Here is a 15,143-nt window from a genome sequence, read left to right on the forward strand (position 1 = left end):
GGGGGGTGAATGCCATAATCGCCACGCTTGGCAGGCGGGTTGGCGATCGCAGTCGAGTACACCGAATTTGAGGGACGCTGCTGCCTGTCCACCGGTAGTCTTGGACGTGGTTTAAGGACATACCCGTTTATTCAATTAAGAGGGCTCTAATATCACCATAAATCTAAAATTGGAGATTGACGCCAATTTCATTACTGATCAAATCGACCGATTCGATCAGTCCCGAAGGAATAAGGAAGTCTTCGTTAAATAATACAAAAAGAGAGTGTGTAACTCAGAAACTTAGGTCAGATCCAACGGTCTACTTCTGTTAAAAACTATTAATAAGAATTCTCTGTAAAGGCTTCGTCACACAGGCGCGTTTTCCGGGCGGCGCGTGAGCGGGGCGCGCCGCGTAACTAAAGCCCCTCATTCACACTCCTACCTTGTCGTCCGCCTCGCAGGACTACGGTGTAAGATATAGCTCACACACCATCCTACTTTGTAGTCCGCCTCACAGGACTACGGAGCAAGAAATAGCTTACACACGGTACTAAGGGCCTACCGCGAACCACGTTGGACGTGCTAGGCAGCACCCCTGCCCTGTCACACTTACGTACGAATTTACACGCGCGACGGAGGGGCAACACGTCGAACGTGGTTCGCGGTAGGCCCTCTGTTTTGCCGTCCATCACCAGTACTATGGCATCCTACTTGAGTTTGTAGGACGGCTCGTAGTCCGCAACCCCCATACACGATCCTACCCAACGAGGCGGATTACGAGGCGAACTACAAGGTAGAGTGTGAATGGGGGGCTTAACAGACTATCGCACCGCACCGTGACCTTGGAGTGTCGCACCCATAAGTGAGAGCGAGAAACGTATATCTCTTTTCTTTGTTAGTAGAAAAAGGCGGCAAATTGGAAAAATGTAGGCGCGAAGGGATATCGTCCCATAGAAAATTTTAATTTCACGCCTTTTTTTACTGACAAGATTTGCTTGACCACCTATGGCTACTTTACATATAAAACGCTCACGCCCCGCTCGCGCGCCACCCGTAAAACGCGCCTGTGTGACGAAGACTTAATTATAGTTCGTCAAACATATGTATCTCTGGTCAAACCAATTTGACAGTCAGTAAGCCCCCATTCGCACGACAGCTTTTTCAACGCGCGTTAAAAAAGCGCTTGAATCTGGTCGCACTCTAAATTCGACTTAACGACCAAAGCTTAAAGTCTAAAATCCAACAACACTGAATAAAAGCGTCACCGTTGTCGTGTGAATACATAAATGGTTATCCATTTGTGTCATTCAAACGCTTTTTTTAACGCGCGTTGAAAAAGCTGTCGTGCGAACGGGGCCTAAGAACCAGGAAAACTATACTCATTTAAAGTAGCTAACACACTATCGCACCGCACCGCGACCCTGGTGCGTCGCACTCATGAATGAGAGCGAGAAACAGATATCTTTTTCTCGCCCTCACTTACCGGTGCGAAGGGTCGCGGTGCGTGCAAATTGCAGGCACCTTTCTCTGTCATTCTATTCTAATTATAGCTGGTTTTGCAAATCTTATCAATAAAAAAAGGCGCGAAATTCAAATTTTCTATGGGAAGAGATCCCTACGCGCCTAAATTTTTCAAATTTGCCGCCTTTTTCTACTGACCAGATCTGCTTGACCAAGTATACATTTCATGGATCGAACAATTGTTTCCGTCTGGAAAGCCCCCTACACACTCTTGCGCGAATTGCGGCGCGAAGCCGCGAACGCAAGTGTGGCGTCGATGTTCGCAGACAGCGAAATCGACTCCACACTCGCGTTCGCGGCTTCGCCCGCGATTCACGCGCATAGTCTGGAGCGGGCTGAAGAAAAATATATCTCTTTCTCGCTCTTACTTATGGGCGCGACGCACCAAGATCGCGGTGCGGTGCGATAATATGTTAGCTACTTAAAGTTGCTAACACACTATCGCACCGCACCAAGGTCATTGTGGGACGCACCCATAAGTAAAAGGGAGAAAGCGATATCTCTTTCTCCCTCTTACTTATGGGTGCGTCCCACAATGACCTTGGTGCGGTGCGATAGTGTGTTAGCAACTTAACCTTACCATTATCTGCTTATTTTTTGCGCATGGCAACATTACTGAATCGTAACCTTAAAAATCGTCGCCCCATCCCTAGAATATCACTCTATGTGTCAAATATTTATAGTCTGTGGTGTGGAGCGAAAAGTGGACGCCAATTATTGGGCTGTACATTCTTGGGTTGAGCAATCCCGGGTCGAACATTATCGGTACGGGCCAATAATATGCGACCAATATTCGGCGTCCACTAAATGGATTCGTATTATTGGGTCGTGTATTATTGGGTTGAGCGTTATCAGGGTGTACAAGCTCGGTCCGTGCCAATAATACGAAGCCACTCTTTGAACAGGGCAGTAGTGTACAACCCAATAATACGCATCCAAAAAAGTGGACGCCTATTATTGGGCTGTACATTATTTGGTCGTGTATTAACCGGACTCTTTGTTTTGAACCTAGACGCGTTAATGACATTGATTTTGAAATAAAGGACAAATTTAGGTTTCTAATAATATGCACAGTACCCTGCAAGGCCACCGAAGGCGAACTTGAGTCCATTGGGGATGTACCGCTCCTTGGGCGGTTCGGTTGCGGCCTGGCTCATGGTGTATATTTATCACTTAAATCACAACAATTGTTACAAGTTTTAAGAATAAATTCGATCTAAAACACTGCACCAAAACTTGAAAATGACAGACTGCCTCCGTCGCCGCGCTGTCGGATTTTGCAGCTGGTTTTGACTTTGACGTTTCAATTTGACGGGAGGGTTACATTACAGATAAAGCTTGCTAGAGTGGAACGTGAAACATGTGAACACATGCTGTGAAACCTACAAGGAACGGAATCCACCAGAATGAAACAAAAATCTCTCATAAATAATCACAAAAGGAGTAAATACCGAATTTATAAAATTTACAATATCATTGGTTTTTACGTAGGATTGGTAATTGTAATTTTATTGAGCTATTAAATTCTGAATTTATTACTTAAAATAAAATAAAAACCAAGGCGGCCAACCAAATTTTTATTTACAGACGAGTCTATGGTTTATCCCATTCAACTGCGACCTGTTTGAATTTCGGAACATCCCCCGACCCCCCTAGCTCTTCGTCCCCCATGCCCCGGTCTCGCGCGTTTTTATAATTCTTTGCGTGGTCAGCAAATCCTTTCGGAAGTTTAATGTTTATCAGTGACAAAAATATTTGATAACGCTGCAAATTGACCAAAATATTAAATAAGCGGCAACAATAATTTGTTTGTTTCCTGCTGAAGTAACGAACTTAACAAAAAACTTTACTTCCACCATATGTTCTATTGTTCTTGTTCTACCCACCAAGTCAGTGATTCAGTAAGTACCTTTTTAGGGTTCCGTACCCAAAGGGTAAAACGGGACCCTATTACTAAGACTTCGCTGTCCGTCCGTCCGTCCGTCCGTCCGTCCGTCTGTCTGTCACCAGGCTGTATCACACGAACCGTGATAGCTAGACAGTTGAAATTTTCACAGATGATGTATTTCTGTTGCCGCTATAACAACAAATACTAAAAACAGAATAAAATAAAGATTTAAATGGGGCTCCCATACAACAAACGTGATTTTTGACCAAAGTTAAGCAACGTCGGGAGTGGTCAGTACTTGGATGGGTTTTGATTTTCTTTGCTTTTTTTTGTTTTTTTTTTGCATTATGGTACGGAACCCTTCGTGCGCGAGTCCGACTCGCACTTGCCCGGTTTTTTTTTTTATTATTTACATCATTTAAGTACTTTTAATTTAACACAAACTCCAGCTATGATTTAGTTTATCATTATCAACCGTCATTTTCCTGCTGTTTTAGGGCCAAAATGAGCTTCGGAAACCCTATGCTTTATAACGAGATACTGCTGAGAAAAGGTCTTTTGGGTGATATTTACAAAGCAGTGAACAATTTAGACGGATCAGCTGTATTAGAAGCTTATAAAGTACTGAGTATAACTAAGGGATTTCCTCGCATGCACTCCCATATTAAAAGTAACGACAAATCCTGCGTATTTCGAAGTCATGGGAATGATTATTACCAGGAGGAAAACTACCAGATGGCATTGGAAATGTATAATAAGGCTCTACTCTTTGCTCCAAAAGGTTCCATAGAAATGCTGCATGCTTATGGTAATAGATCAGCACTACTTTTCCATTTAAATGCATATTCTGCTTGCCTCAAAGACATTGAGACTTGTCGCAAACTTGGGTGCACTGGGGACCTAGCAAAGAAACTAAATAAGAGATATGAACAATGCATGGAATCAATGTGGAAAGAAAATCTTAAGGACAATATATTGCTGTGCAGTTGGGCTCAAGAGTATTTCAAGTTTGATGTTAAGAAACATCCTGATATATCTTGCCTATGTGCCGATGTGGATATAGTTTCTGAAGACGGAGAACAAAAGATAGTTGCTACTAAGGATTTAAAGATTGGTACAGTGGTAGCTATAGATACTGCATTTGTAACTCATTCTCTCCCGGATAAATGTCTCGTCTCTTGCCATTATTGCCAAAAGACGACTTTCAATTTGATGCCTTGTGACAACTGCTGTGTCGCACTCTTCTGCAGCTTGCAATGCAAGGAGCGCTGTCTGAATGAGTACCACAACATAGAATGTCAGATCATGGACATTCTACTCACAATTGACGCTGGCCACAAATTCCGTTTGGCAATCAAGACTTTCCTGAAGCTAAAGTCACTCTGCAAGGACTGGACTACACTGATTAAGGAAGCAAATAACATTGGGACCAGCAGATTAAATGAGAGTTCATTGAGTGAAATATACAATATTGAAAACTATTCTTCAATATTATGCTTCAAGGAAGATAGGCGTTTTGTCTTTGGTACACTGTATAATAGTGCCTTCATTTATGCCTCAGTGTTGCATAGATTGGAAAAAGTCCTCGGTTTCTTTCCTCAATCAAAATCTGAAGGTCTCGAAGCAAAGAAATGCTTCGGAAAGCTCTGCCTCACTCTGCAGTTAAATTGCCCGGCTACAGAACTTGTGACATCTGCCGAGGAGCTGACTGTTGGTCAGATAGTGACGGACATGCCGGCTCACTTCGGCTGGTTCCCGTTTGCCGGGAAACTGAAGCACTGCTGCGAAGCGAACCTGCTGGCGCTGGGGCTTGATGACCGCCTCGCACTGATAGCTGTTAGACCTATAAAGAAGGCATCCGAGTTAACAGTTTCTTATGTGTAAGTACCTAAGTTATGTGTTTAAATTTAAATAACATGATCTTTATGCCTAGGAAAATTTAACTTACAATTTTTTTTTTCACTTACAATGAAAAGTAAGATATAGTAAATCCCAGGTTTGTCAAGATATACTTAGCTGTTTTAGCATAATAATCTGCATCAATTATTTGTATAAATTTGGCCCTGTGTTAAAGAATGCTATTTATTTGGCATTTAGTCCACCTTTTATAGATAATGTATTTTAAATTAGTTTGTCAGCTGAAGAAGATGGCGTTGTATAGAGCCTTGTTTTGTGGTAATTGAATAGTTACGCTAAGTAAAAGTATATTACACGTATTTATAGGGTAAATCGCCAGTAACTGGCCGCCCTAAACTAAAAATGAATTCTATTCACCTATGAACAATTCATTTTAGTATAAAGGCCCCTGTACACTATGGGCCAGCGTGAGCCAGTCTGGGGGACGCATTTATGCGTTAGAGGGAGCAAGTAATATTGGTATCTCATTCTACCGCATGGCTGCGTCCCTTGGAATGGCCGGCGCTGGCCCATTGTGTACAGGGGCCTCAAGGTTTCAATAACTGTCCAGCTTATACTAAAATGAATTCTATTTATAGGTGAATAGAATCATATAGAATTCATCTTTGGTTTGGGGTGGCCAGTTACTGACGAATTACCCTACTTACAGTTGATTATTAAAGGCCTGTGCACACCGGCTTGCGTGTGCGTGACGGGCGCGTGTGCGTGCGCTAAAATGTTGGAGCCGCACACGCACACGTCACGCAAGCGGTGTGCCGTCTCTCATAAGGATCTGTGTACTACAACGCCGCACGCGCACGTGCACGTCACGCACACGCAGCCGGTGTGCACAGGCCTTAAACCAAAATTTATGTTTCAGTGGGCACTGGTACGAGAACCTATACGAAGACCAGCGCCGACTGAAACTGTACCAGAACATACTGAACGTGTGCACCTGCCGCGTGTGTGCCCAGGGCTGGGACATACACAGCTTCCGGCGGCGCGATCTAGACGCCAAGCTGAAAAAGGTCAGTAGTGTCATAGAATAAATAATAGTACTACCGTACAGAAAGGACACTTCCTACAAAACCGAAGTTTGACAGCGATTGAGGGTCGAATCATGCTATCTTCTAATCTAATGTATGGCACCATCCCTTTCGGGTATTTAGGGTTGTCAAAATTCAAGTGATTATCTTATCTGTGGTCGTGCATGCAAAAAGACGAAAGTGGTGCCAACCCTAATAATTGCTTGGAGCCATGCTGAGCCGAACGGAGCTGAGTTTTCCCGAAGTCAGGAGTTTGTCCGTCCGAAGTCTCCCTTCTGGTAGTGCTGTAAAACACTGGCAACGCTCAGGATTCCACTTTTCGAAGCACTCGCTATGCTTGTGGTTCAATTTTGAAATATTAGCACAAGAGATTAAACACGACTTTTTCCCCTTATGACACAAATAATTATTTGTGACGTTTTCAATCAAAAGGTTGTCCGTAAGGTTGATCTCAAATAGATGCTACTTAATATGAAAGTAGCGCCATATCGACAAACGACAATGAGACGACCGGTCTGACCCTGCGAAGCCGATGGTCCAGGGTTCGAATCCCGGTAAGGGCATTTATTTATGTGATGAACACAAAATTGGAACTTTTTTAGAGCCCAACACACTCCGGCTCTCGATTTGCCTCCGTTTGGGTATCCCGGTGCGTGGCCCTCATCGTTGCCCCTGCGGTGCGGACGTAGACCAGTTAGGCCACCACGGTCTTTCCTGCCAGCGGAGCGCGGGCCGCTTCTCCAGGCATGCCGCCCTTAACGACATCATCCGTCGGTCTCTTGCGTCGGTCAATGTGCCTGCTCTATTGGAGCCGACCGGCATATTGAGAAGTGACGGCAAGAGACCTGACGGGATGTCCTTGATTCCGTGGAGTATGGGGCGGGTGCTAGTGTGGGACGCAACCTGCGTAGACACGCTGGCCCCGTCACATCTCCACGGAACCTCTGCGAGGGCGGCAGCTGCTGCGGAGGCGGCCGAAAACGCAAAGGTTGGGAAGTATCGCGGTCTCGGCGCCGAATACATTTTCGTTCCTTTCGGCGTCGAGACCCTGGGTCCGTGGGGTTTATTATGGTGCCCAGGAGGCTGGCAGCGTTTCCTTTTTAGATGGCCAGGCTTATTCTCGGGCCGAGGTAGCTGCCAGCCCTCTGGTCACTTGTGGTGTCGATGAGACGCTGGGACATTTCCTTAAATAAGGCTTGGTTGAGAATGGCACATTTCTTTACGGCTCATAACCCGTTTTTATTCCCCGTTTCCAGGCGTACTCCTCCTGGGACAACATGCGCAAGAACCACGTAATGCCCCAGCGGGACCCCTCCTACTTCCGCGAGACTTGCAGGACGCTGTCGTTGTTCGACGACCTACCCAACACCAAGGAGCACTACGCGGTGTTCAGGGAGCTCCGCACGCAGCTCAGCCTGGCGCAGTTCGCTGCCACTAATAATATTATGATTAATCGCTAAAGAAAATTGGAGCCCGAATAAGATTAAAGTCCTGTACACACCGGGTGCGTGTGCGTGACTGACGTGCACGTGCGCGTGCGGCGTTGTAGTATACAGATCTCTATGAGAGATGGCACACCGCTTGCGTGATGTGTGCGTGTGCGGCTCCAACAGTTCAGCGCACGCACACGCGCACGTCACGCACACGCAAGCCGGTGTGGCTCGGCCTTAAAGGCCTTGCACGGCTTGCGTGTGCGTGACGTGCACGTGCGCTAAAATGTTGGAGCCGCACACGTCACGCAAGCGGTGTGCCGTCTCTAATAAAGATCTGTGTACTACAACGCTGCACGCACACGTCACGCATACGCTGCCGGTATGCACAGGCCTTTAACCTTATAAATGATCTTTATTGACGTATATCTCAACCTACCGCTAACCACGTCGGACGTGATGTCTCTGTCGCACTTGTAAATTCGTACGTAAGTGACAGGGAGGCAACAAGTCGAACGTGTTGTAGGCCCCCAGGACTGGCCTTATGGCTCCTCTACACTATGGGCCAACGCCGGCCACTCTAAGAGACGCATTTATGCGTTAGAAACGGTTAGAGGGAGCAAGTGATATTGCTATTTCATTCTACCGCATGGCTGCGTCCTTTGGAGTGGCCGGCGCTGGCCCATCGTGTAGAGGAGCTATTACGGGCAATAAGAATGGTGCATGAATGGGGCTAGTACAGTACAGCGGTGTGACACATCGCTACTTCGCGATTGGTTGATGAGCTCGCATCACGCGCGCGATTGGTCGCAACTAGTTGCGTTAGGCTGCACGATTGGCTCGAATTCGTGAGTGACACCGCGAACTAGCACTATTCTTATTGCCCGTAAATCCCGTCCTGAGATATACGTCAATGATCTTATATTTTGTTACGACCTAAAATATTCACTCATGCTGATTCGTGAAAAAAAGTCATGGCTGAGATGCGCGAGCAATACAATCGTCAAGGTCATATTAAAACCATAACACATTGTTTATTTTGAATCTACCTCCTGCTTTTTTATAGTCAATGAAAAACTAAGACTGTTTATGATTATCAATAGTTATCTAGTAAAGTAGGCTGTCATAAATAGATTGTTAATCTTTTGGAATTTTTCGTCATAAGCAAGAAATAAAGATTGTTGATTTTGATACAAATCTGCATTATTATTGTCATAGATGGCACCACTTAAATGCAGTTCCTTTATAAACAACTATTCAAAGCCCTATTTCGATTATTTACAAATAAGTACCTAATTTTAAGGCCTTTTGGAGTCGTAATCCGACCACATTTTATTGACTGCATTGTGTTAAAAAATATAACTTTAAAGATTGTATTGTCTAATTCATAGAATAGAATAGAAATAATTTATTTGCAGAAAAAGGGTACAAAAAGTATCGAAGGTTAAATGTACATTACATACAGAACAATGAACTAAGTATTTACAGTTCTTACATTTAATATGTAAGTACAGTGCAATTCTCCCAATAATAATTATCACTGGTCGACACTCGACACATTCTTTAATTTTTTATTGGTTACCTAATTCATTTGGTTTCAGTTATAAAGAAAGGTACGTGGTTACAAACGAAACTAAGAAATAAAAAAACTACTTAATAATTCAATTATTATGTAATAATCAACATTTAGTTTTGGCATTACATTTTCATGCCATCAAAGGACATGGGCACATGTGTCTTTCGCCCGCGCTTTCTCTAAAACCACATTCTCTGTGTTCACATGCTGCAAATGTAAAATACACGCACGCAACGACTTATATACTTTAGTATACTCTTCAGAAAAAGGCACATTATGTAACTCAGATAAAGTCTTACATATATTCTTATAAGGTGTTGATATCTTATTGAAGTCGATCTCTTGGAGTTTGAGTTTTTTGTAGCAGGCTAGCTGTGTGGGCGTGAGGGTGTCACGTCGGTGTTGCCAGTCGCCGGAGCAGATGATGCAGTTGCATACGGAGGTGTAGAGGACGTACATGTTTCTGTTTCTTACCGAGTTGCAGTCTGCTCCCTTGTCTAGCCAGTGACCTCTGCAAATAGAAAATTAAACATATTATTGACTACCAGTCTGGCCTAGTGAGTAGTGACCCTGCCTGTAGAACCGATGGTCTTGGGTTTGAAACCCCATAAGAGCATTTATTTATGTGATGTGATGAACACATGTAGGGTGAAGATTTTACCTTAAGGTGACCAAAGCCAGAACAGAAGCCTGTGAAACATTATAAACCTGACAGTGTGGGTAATATGAACGAAAAGAAAAATAGTAAAGGAATTATTAGGAATAACTATAAAACTGTAAAGATAAAAATTACAGACTTACAGGTAAGTAACGGTAATCTCGGTTCCTCGAGAAATGGGCTCCAGGGCAACAAGCGCCACCTCGTTATTCAAGCCCACTGTCAGCGTGTTAGCCCTGCAGGAGTTCCTTAGCTTGCCCACCAGCGGGAACAGCCCAAAGTTCTCCCAATCATGAAACTCAATCTCTGAAGAGTTGTTGATTGAAGCGGCATCACGTATTATTGTAGGAGTCCCAAATAATGTTAGATACATCATAACCCTGCCAAGACATTTGATAGCTTCCTGTCTTTCATTGTAATCGTATGGCAAGAAATTCGTCTTAGCCATGTAGTACAGTACTGCTGCTAGAATGAAACTAGCATTATACATAGTACCATAAATAAAGTTCCTGTTCTCTTTAAAACATAGCAGTGATAAGTTCTCCCGGAAGTCATAAATCTCATTTATAGAACTATTCTTTATTCGCTCCATGCCATAGACTTTTGAATCGTCAATTAACTTCTTCCATGTGCTATGAAATTTCATTTTGATTGCAGCTTTAATAGCCAGTCTCATTTTCTCTGTACATTCCACAGTACATCCTGTAGTCTCAAAAAGGTCTATAATCTTACATTCTACTGAATGATACTGGTCCATACATTCTTTCATACAGACTGTGTCACAAAACATGACATGGCAGCATCCTTCGCATGGAATCAAGTTATATTCAAGTTTTTGGCAATTGTAACAAGCTATGTTTAAATTTTCTGAGTTCATATCAATAACAAAGGCTGGTTCAACTGCCAGTACAGTCCCAACTTTCACATCTCTTGCGGCAACTATCTTGGGGCAGTTGTCCTCCATTATGACCCCAACATCCATTGTAGCACTGGATATCTGTGGATTATGTGGCTCATGCAACATTTTAAAATAACCATTAGCAAATTTTTGCACCGGCAGCCACTCATCCGTGCCCAAGCTTTCTAAAGCTTCCCTATATCTATTGTTCAGCTTAGTCTTGATCTCCGGGGGATAGCCCATCTCGAAACAAGTGTCAAGATCGTCTATACACGCCGAATAAGCCTTCACTGTTTTAAAAAGAGCAGATCTATTACTAAAAGCTAATTTCATTGCATTAGACTTGTTTGGGGCATATTTTAGAGCCTTGTTATACAGTACGAGCGCCTCATGGTATTTCTTTTTCTTGTAAGCTTGGTTACCTAGCTGTCGAAACTCTGTTGACTTGGAATCAGATTTCTTTTCTGTTAACAATAGTGGCACGCTGCCTGTTTTCTTTATTATGTCTAAGGCTGTATAAACAACATCTGCTAAGTCATTGCTTCGCATAGCATTGTATATATCTTCGAGGCACCCATATCTTTTTAGCAATTCTTCGTTAAAACCGGGACTTCGCCACATTGCGTTTTGTAACGCAATGCTCGGGCTGGAAGTGAATTTAACGAAATAATGTTACACATATGAGTAAAATACAATGGAATTCAAACAGGGTCACAATCTATAGTGAAAGAATCGATTATACCATTGATATTAACGCTTACCTGTTAATTATACCCGCGAACCTAAATCGAATCGAACAGAACAGCGTTGTAGTGACAGCCGACAGTGTTGCCAACTCGGATTTTGAAAAAATGCTAGACTAATGTCTAGATTATGCCAAAGATTTTTGAAACACCTATGCTAAAAAAATGCTAAAATATCACTTGAAATTAGACACTTAAAACACATACATTTTCCAAAATTACCGCCTTTCTCTACTGACAAGATCTGCTTGACCAACTTTATATAGTCTGTTGACGTCCATCCGTCCACAAAAGTCAAAATTCATATGAAAATATGAACCACATAAGGCGATGGCGCCAGGATGGCGCATATTGTTGCTGCCAAGTTGGTGCAAATTTGGCTTAGACTAAATTATGCTAAAAATATGCCAGATGCTAAATGGAAAATTTGGTGCTAAAGCGAGCGAAAATATGCCAGATCTGGCATCATTTATGCCAAGTTGGCAACACTGACAGCCGAAGTGAAAACAATAAGAGGACGTTCCGAAACGTATTACGAATACAAAGTTTATAGTTTGTAAGATTTTTGAAATATTTGTATGAAAAGTGAACAATTTAGTTATTTGCTAGATATTTCACTATTGACAGCGTTTTACACAAAAATAAAACGCTAATTAAATAACTTACCCTATTCGGAACCTAATAATAATATTGAGAGTGGCAACACTGTTGTCGGTCGTATTGTCCTTTTCTAGCATATACGTCCCTCTCTCTCCCACACTCCCACCACAGCAGTTTGCTTTTTGGCGGTTGTCGCAAAAACAAATTTCCAACTCATTGTCTCAAAATTATACATATTTACACCAGGCAGGATTAAAACTTTAGGTTCCGAATAGGGTAAGTTATTTAATTAGCGTTTTATTTTTGTGTAAAACGCTGTCATTAAACAACTGTACCGCTATTCGGAACCTAATAATAATATTGAGACGTGTTTGTTATCGCCTGGTGGTGGGAAGACGCCAAGCCAATGTGATTATACATGTACTTATTAACTATGTACTCGTATATGTAATATTATTATATTATGAGTGTTTAATTAATTATGCAGTACACCCTTTATTTTAACACCTGTGAGGAGAGAGGTATTTAGTAAAGCATACAATTTGATATTCCATTATATTATGATACTAACTTAACATTTTATATACGTACTTAATGTACTTATAAATGTTCAAAAAGAATAAGTGAGTCACCACAAGGGTGCTATACTTAATTACTTAAATGTATGTGAAAACTAGGTAAAAGAAGATGTGATAAGTCAGTCTACTCTTCAAGGAGCATACACATCTGTTATAAGGAGTAATGTAATTCAAGTATGAAAAGATAAAAATAATAAAGTACTAGAGTAGTTTTTATTTATAAGTCGCAATTATTATCAAATTTGATAATAATTATCTATAATATTAAAGTAAGCAGTTGCAGGAATATAACAAGGACAGGACATTTCTTATTTCCAGAATCCCTCGGGATTAAGTAGACGAATATTTTAATTATTCGTTATATATCACTATCACCACAAACAGAGTTAATAAAATTAGGTACTTATTGAAATGTCATAGGGAATCACTAAATTTATTTAAAGACTGTAAGCCATATACTTGGTTATAGGTTATAGTTATAGCTATAAAATGCATTTAACCCTTTTAAACGCTTTACTAACGAGAACGCAAGTCAGTGTACATAAATAAACCTTGCTTAAAAGTGTGAAGGTTACTATGAGAGCTTAAGCCACAACACTCATGTGTTCACTGCGCTGTGGCACTAGTTATGACGCTTTGTGGTGTTTTTGTGTAGAATTGCTACAGAACTTTATCAATAATATTTGCAGAGTCATTCTAATTAAATTCATGTTTAGCTATCATAACCTTAATTTTACTCAAAAATTTGTATATATGTAGTAAGAGTAGTTTCTTAGTGGTTTACTTTATCTGGTGCCTACTGGTAGACATAAGCCTTTATTGGTTCTGACCGCTAAAGTGGCTAATTTTCTGTAAACTATTCATAGACATTGCTTAATTCTGAATATTCAGTTTTCTCTATTCAGTGTGTAAATTATAAGGAATCAGATACTTAATTCGAAACCCTAGCTCATCGCATAGGTGCTTTTAACCGAAATACAAATTTATGTGCTTATTTCGTGATTTTACATTATTTGCTGTGGGAAACCAGGGGGTTCCCTATTACCATTTGCCGGGCGCCTGTGGCCCCAAAGCCAACAGCGCAGAGGCCCTTTAAGAGGGAGCTATTTTATCCAATGCTAGAATCAACACTTTGTCGAATCTATTATATATTTAGGTATACTTATCCTCCTTATGAACTAAGGATAATTGTTACTTGTTTATATTCCAATAATAGCAAGATTGTAAATTATTTTATATTCTGAAATATAATATTACTTAATTTGGGCCAGTGTACTTTTGTATACTATATCTCTGGCCTACTACCTACTATAGGTTAGTCTAATAACATCCCGCCTCCTGAGAGGCAATATACAGAGTTCTTGGATATATTCACGATATCGCTAAGTGTGTGGACCTAGTTTTCCGACACTTGACTGCATGAAATTATTGTGCACATTTTTTACAGGTCTCGAGCAAGAAGGGTACCTATATATAGGTTGAGGTCCTTAACTTGTGGATTTGGTAATAGGAGCAAGACACAGACGGGGTGTAAATTAATGATCCACCATGTTTCAAGAGATTCATGTGCATTGATGCCTTCAAGTTACACTGTACAGACAGACTATATAACTCTTTTGCAGAGTTTTGCCAACATATTATAATAAATGACTGCATTTGTTTGGGTGTACTTGTTCCACGACAAAAACATATTTATATATATTACAATGTATTTTTGAAAAGTACTCGCCTTTCAAAATAGCTTCGCCTTTTCGCAAGGCTTGCTGCTGTTTCACATTGTGCAAAGCAAACAGTATCGCAATGCTATAATTTTGTATAAATTGAGAACTAGAGGGTCATGCCCTAGACGTGACCGCCCAGAAGTTATACTAGAATCGTTCGTGCAAACCATTAAGTCACTGTTTATTAAAAACCTTATGACTGGGTACATTACATTCCACGGTGGGTACATTTGTTAAACGTATAGTATCAAACTATGACGAATAATGATAAGTGAATTAAGTGATAACAATATTTGGTCCGTGCATAGAAGCACGTGCCCTTGAGATTAGTGCATGGGTAGTTTAAAATAAACTTAATCTGTGCATAGGAGCACTTACGATCAAGGTGATTCGAATCCTCAAGGTTCACAAGGCAGACATAAGGGTGTAAAATAAAGCATTCATAAACGCCCAGTTTGGTCAGTTTTGTATATTTTTATTTCCAACATGCTTGTGCAGCACATGACAATTTTCCTATACCATGCCAGTCAGGGATATAATAATTAAATAGGTAACCTTGGTTATGTCGTGTACCTACATAGGTAGGTACTCGTAAAAATGTTAACT

The 15,143-nt window shown here is 41.5% G+C and overlaps 3 protein-coding genes across 4 annotated transcripts in view; 1 reads left to right on the forward strand and 2 right to left on the reverse strand.

Annotated features, from left to right (window-relative positions):
- LOC134672657 (mitochondrial 2-oxoglutarate/malate carrier protein) overlaps positions 1-2,811 on the reverse strand; it is a 45,508-nt gene extending 42,697 nt beyond the window's left edge. For both annotated transcript variants that reach the window (XR_010099362.1, XM_063530615.1), the window contains exon 1: positions 2,581-2,811. Coding sequence is in view for 1 of the 2 variants with exons in the window: in XM_063530615.1 (XP_063386685.1) it covers positions 2,581-2,660 (80 nt within the window). In the remaining variant the exon portion in view is untranslated. The remainder of the gene's footprint in view (positions 1-2,580) is intronic.
- A 321-nt stretch (positions 2,812-3,132) lies between these two features.
- Positions 3,133-7,816, forward strand: LOC134672639 (SET and MYND domain-containing protein 4-like). The gene is made up of 4 exons (XM_063530596.1): positions 3,133-3,404; positions 3,889-5,271; positions 6,168-6,315; positions 7,590-7,816. The coding sequence occupies exons 2-4, from the start codon at positions 3,896-3,898 to the stop codon at positions 7,791-7,793; spliced, it is 1,728 nt and encodes a 575-aa protein (XP_063386666.1). The 5' UTR covers positions 3,133-3,404; positions 3,889-3,895; the 3' UTR covers positions 7,794-7,816.
- A 1,600-nt stretch (positions 7,817-9,416) lies between these two features.
- Positions 9,417-11,689, reverse strand: LOC134672640 (uncharacterized). The gene is made up of 3 exons (XM_063530597.1): positions 11,657-11,689; positions 10,141-11,541; positions 9,417-9,850 (listed from the first exon to the last, which is right to left on the reverse strand). The coding sequence occupies exons 2-3, from the start codon at positions 11,514-11,516 to the stop codon at positions 9,478-9,480; spliced, it is 1,749 nt and encodes a 582-aa protein (XP_063386667.1). The 5' UTR covers positions 11,517-11,541; positions 11,657-11,689; the 3' UTR covers positions 9,417-9,477.
- Between the last annotated feature and the right edge of the window lie 3,454 nt (positions 11,690-15,143).

This window comes from Cydia fagiglandana, chromosome 17 (genome assembly GCF_963556715.1).
Source record: "Cydia fagiglandana chromosome 17, ilCydFagi1.1, whole genome shotgun sequence".
Classification (NCBI taxonomy): Eukaryota; Metazoa; Arthropoda; class Insecta; order Lepidoptera; family Tortricidae; genus Cydia; species Cydia fagiglandana.

What these genes read in the sequence shown, in the direction of transcription:
- LOC134672639 (XM_063530596.1), top strand. Translation starts at nt 3,896, where the DNA reads ATGAGCTTCGGAAACCCTATGCTTTATAACGAGATACTGCTGAGAAAA. An exon ending in GAGTTAACAGTTTCTTATGT is followed by an intron (nt 5,272 to 6,167) that starts GTAAGTACCTAA and finishes TTTATGTTTCAG; the next exon opens with TGGGCACTGGTACGAGAACC. An exon ending in TAGACGCCAAGCTGAAAAAG is followed by an intron (nt 6,316 to 7,589) that starts GTCAGTAGTGTC and finishes CCCCGTTTCCAG; the next exon opens with GCGTACTCCTCCTGGGACAA.
- LOC134672640 (XM_063530597.1), bottom strand. Translation starts at nt 11,516, where the DNA reads ATGTGGCGAAGTCCCGGTTTTAACGAAGAATTGCTAAAAAGATATGGG. An exon ending in GAGATTACCGTTACTTACCT is followed by an intron (nt 9,851 to 10,140) that starts GTAAGTCTGTAA and finishes TTCTATTTGCAG; the next exon opens with AGGTCACTGGCTAGACAAGG.